This window comes from Phymastichus coffea, unplaced genomic scaffold (assembly GCF_024137745.1).
Source record: "Phymastichus coffea isolate CEN01 unplaced genomic scaffold, Cenicafe_Pcof_1.1 PCOF00012, whole genome shotgun sequence".
In the NCBI taxonomy this organism is placed as follows: domain Eukaryota; kingdom Metazoa; phylum Arthropoda; class Insecta; order Hymenoptera; family Eulophidae; genus Phymastichus; species Phymastichus coffea.
Genome location: NW_026706823.1, coordinates 4,200,362 through 4,204,939, shown reverse-complemented (window position 1 = coordinate 4,204,939; position 4,578 = coordinate 4,200,362). Strand labels below are relative to the sequence as shown.

General features: G+C 37.5%; 1 protein-coding gene across 1 annotated transcript; it reads right to left on the bottom strand.

Moving 5' to 3' along the window:
* Nucleotides 1-235: 235 nt before the first annotated feature.
* LOC131673005 (uncharacterized) lies at nucleotides 236-1,190 on the bottom strand. The gene is made up of 2 exons (XM_058950636.1): nucleotides 929-1,190; nucleotides 236-885 (listed from the first exon to the last, which is right to left on the bottom strand). Exons 1-2 carry the CDS (start codon nucleotides 1,188-1,190, stop codon nucleotides 236-238), a joined length of 912 nt encoding a protein of 303 aa, XP_058806619.1.
* Nucleotides 1,191-4,578: the final 3,388 nt, after the last annotated feature.

The following is a 4,578-nucleotide window of genomic DNA, read 5'->3' as shown; positions in this document are numbered from 1 at the left end:
CAATTTTTTATTATTTGTAATTCTTAATTCAACTTAGAAAAAGTAGTTCTCCTCTCAACGGGCAGATCTTTCCTAAATCAAACTGTCTTCTTGTAGTTCCCATTATATTATTCCTTCCAATTCCTCCTTCCATCTAATTCCCGATGTCCTCACTCCTCTGATAAATACATTATTCTTCCTATCCCTCCTCTCTTTCATCTCAAACTCGTATTCTGTTTATTTCATCGCGTCCGGCTTATGCACTTCTAGTTCTCTCTTCGTCCACGCCGCTCTTGTCCGTGGTTACATGTTGCTTGTCGTCTGCTCGTTGTGCCGTTTCCTCTTCTTGCATTTCATTGCTCTTGTTTTTTGTGCTCTCGTTTGTCTCCTTTCTCTCCTCCCTCCTACTCTTGCCGCATCTATTCATTTTCTCTATTTCCTTCTCCAACCTCTCTTTTTGCTCTCTCGCCTTTTCTACCATTTGGTTTATCAACTCTGACATTTTTCTATCAAACTTCTCCACTACCAGTCTTACCATTTCTTTCGCTAGTTCTACTGCTTGTGCATAAATTCTTCTTTGCTCTTCCATCTTCTCCATTCTATCCTGTAGTTTCTTCAATTCCTCTCCTACGCTACTCCTCTCATCCTCGCTCGTATCCGTGCTCGTGCCTGTGTCTACATCCGTCCCTCGGTCTTGTTTTCGCCTTGCTTCATTTTCTTCCTTATCGTCTTGACCTGCTTTACCATTCAGCTTCTGTGCATCTTTTACCTCATGCTCGTTCCATGTTTTCTCACTCTTGTCTTCTGCCGAATTTTCTCCTCTCTTTTCTTCACCATCTTTCTCGCTCCCCTCCTCTTCTTGTTCGTTTTCCTCAGTTACTTCGTCGTCGTCGACCTCTATTTTCCCTGTCTGTTCGATTCTTTCGCTGTAATTTTTTTCCCACGATACCGTACATCATTTCATCTGCCTTCTTCGACGGCGATTGTATTAATTTGTCGCTTTTTGCAAAACCGATTTCCTTACTTTCTTTCTCCCTTTGCATGAACGTTCTTATATCATTTTTCCTACTGCTATCCTTCTTCTCGTTTTCTATTTTCTTTGGTCTGCCCCGGCCCCGCTTTGTCAACGTTTGCTCTCTATCACTCGTCTCCTCGTTCCTGTTTGCTGCCACTATAATCTCATTTTTGTTGCTCTTCGTAATTGCACTCATCCTCTTCTTGCTTACCCTTACCTTCCACTTCTTTATCTTTTATTTGTTAATTATCCTCCAGCTCGTCTTGCCAATTCACTTTTTGATTATTTATTCTATTTTTTATCTCAATATCACTACTTGGATTGCTAGCTTACGTCACATGCGTTTTTTCCGTCCGAGTTCTCGACCAGAAGTCTATAAGTACTTGTATAATTTATATGTTTATAATGTAAAATATTTATTTGTATAATTCAGTGTTCGATAACGTAAGCTAATATTAAATAAACTTTTGGCTGCAATGATGAGTTATCCCTGTAACAGGGATAACTCCTAAGATCAGAAATTTAATAAAATAAAATCATCAAATATCAGGAGTGAAAACATAAGAATTTTTTTGGCTGCAATACTTTTAAGTTTTAAGACATATACAAGCTAGTCTGTAGCGACAAATACTAACGAGTTCCTCTTGAATATTAATTACATAAATACTAGTCAAAATCTAGTCTGTCTAGTTACAAGTCTGTTTCTTCTATGTCATTTGCTTATAGACTTTAGAATTTATTGATTAAGGAAATATCTCAACATTTGTGATAATTTTGTGATACCTTGTGATACAGTATAATTGTAAAAATAACGTAATTGTTGTATATATTGACATATATTGTATATAAATTGTAATTATTATTTTGCTTCTATAGCGAATAAAAAGTATCAATCAATCAATCCCTCAGTTAATAAAGATAAATACTTGCACGCTGATTGATAACATCAGAGAGAGTACGTGAAGAGGTGTGTGTGCTTCAGATATGTCGCTTGAACTGGAAAAGAGCATGGATAGAAAAGCAGCCTCGCGGTTGCCGCGACTGCTTCCAGTGGCGTTGTTATTCATTCTGCCACCTAGTGTCCGTATCATCAGTAGGACAAGTTCCTACAGTTTTATTATAAGCGCGTAATTTGAAAATTTATATTAGAAAATACGTTTGACTTTGACGTGCAATTAAAAATTTGAATTTTTTAAATGGAGTTTTATTATAGGCGCTCGATTTGAAAATTCATTTAGACAGTGTGTTAGAATTCGAATTCGTTTTATATCTTTTTTGATAGTAGCTCTAACCCAGCTACTATCTGTGAGGCACAACCATACATTTAATTTTTAAATATACCCCTCCAATTAATTTTTTACTTTTTATTCTTTACAAGAAACGTGTTAGTGGTCAGTTTTGTCGACCCCCATGAAATCAGTGCTTAAGGTATCAGTGCGGCATCGGTCATGAAGAGGACAGTCACGTTGAAAACAACTCCACCTTGTTTGATCCTCCTCCTTGTTCAGCATCCATTTCAACAGCTTTTCGACATTCTGTAATACACACACCGGAAGAGAGCTGCATTTTCAGTTGCGATGATATACACAAAATGTCATACCATCGCTAGAAAGACTGCTAAGGGATGGAAAACCCACGTTAGCTTCCATGTCTACAACTGATCTCTAAAGAAAAAAAGACAACGTTGCATCTATTAGTAAATTAATCAAACACCTTTAAAATCATAATTACATACATTCCACGCATTTATTGGCTGAACCAGTTTACTTTTTGTGCATCCTTGACGTGCACCTGTTCGTAAAACAGCAAATTTAATTGCAGCACCGTAGTAAGTTCCGTATATGGAATGTTTTCCGCTCACCAAGATATGCCGTAATGCGTTTTTTCAATCCACTTATTGGCGTTTTGAAAGAAAAGAGATATTTTATTGAGTGGTTTAAGCAGTAAAAAGCAGTACACCTTGGGAAAAGCATTGCATTTAACAGGAACTAAAGCAAGCTCCTTCAAGATAAATTCACCTGCTGGAGCTTGGAAACACTGCATATCAATGATGTATTTCATCTCGGAAGGTGCAGTTCCGCTGATGCTACTGCTGCTTCTACTACAAGAAAAAGGTCTTCCAATTCCTTTTATAGCCAAATTTTCGGCGCCGGCAAACCGCAAACTCATTGCGCAGACGCAAACTCTAATTCCAGCTTACGGCGCCATCATCATTGGGTCGCTGCGAAGACGCGATTTTTGGAATAACAGGTTGAGCCGAAGCTCTCAGAGCTCATTAGCTTTAGCTCATTAAAACAGCACAACTCCAGCAGAACTACTACTCAAAGACGGCGAAGCAGCTTTGGAAGTTGGTGAGGCTGAAAGACGTCGAGCCTAACGGTTATATAAGATGGCTTGATATCTTAAAGGAAGCTATCCAACACTTCGTCTGTTTTCGTTGCATGCTGACTTGAACAGATCGTAGAGGCAAAGATGTCTGAGCTACATGAGTCATTTTCTCTTTATTCAAATTAGACTCGATGACTTTTTGAGATTTACGGAGCATTATAACAATAGTTAGATGAGAGAGCAAATTCGCATTGGAATTATCACCAATCGCTGACATCATCTCTTACAACAATGTAGCACGTCTTGTATTTGAGACACAAATCAAGCTAGTTCTCAACAGATACAGTGCTACCAAGGTGAATACTGATCTAATAGCCGAGTTTGTTATTTAGAAAAGTAACGAAGAAAACACTGCGGTGAAATATTTTAGAACAAAAAATCATACCATCTATCAAACCAATGATTTATCTCAATCGTTTATAGATAATATCAGGTACATCATCATGGAAAAAATGGAAGAGTTTCCAGAAAAGGATTCTGGCTGGTCTATAAAAGATATCTTAGGACTTGCAGTCAACATTAATAAGCTGAATCCTCTCAAGGGAAGCTCTTTCATCGCACTTCCATCTTTCATTGCTAATAAGAGAGCCCGTGTTAACGTACGAAATGAAGATAATCTCTGCTTCATGTAGGCCATTCTCTCGGCATTGTATCTAGTAGATATAAATCCACAACAAGTTAACAATTAGAATCGATGTGCAAATGATCATGTATTGAAAGACCTCAAATATCCCGTTCAGCGTAAAGCCATTAAAAAGTTTGAGATAAGCAGCAATATGTTCATCAATTTGTATATATATTATTTTATTTCAACTTTCGTTACATTTTGCTTTACATTTCTTACTTCACTATTTGTGTCTCGTGTCCAGTTTGTGTAGTTGCTAATCTATGTGTTTTGTGTGTGTATGTGCGTGTGTATGCGTGTTTTATGTATATGTGTGCGTATGTAGGTGTGTCTGCAAATCTTGTGTCTCTGTCTTCTGTGACTGTCTGTTCAGACTTTCTTCCCATTTTTCAGTTGCTTAATCTTCTCTTCTTCTCTCCCTCTCTGCCTTTTCCACTCTTCTGTTTCTTCCTTTCTTTCTTATTTTCTTTTTAACTACTTCCTTTGCTACTTTCTTTTCCCTTTTCACCTTTGCGTTTCTTTTGCTTTTGCTATCTTTCTTGCTAATCATCTCACCTGTCTTTCTCCTTAT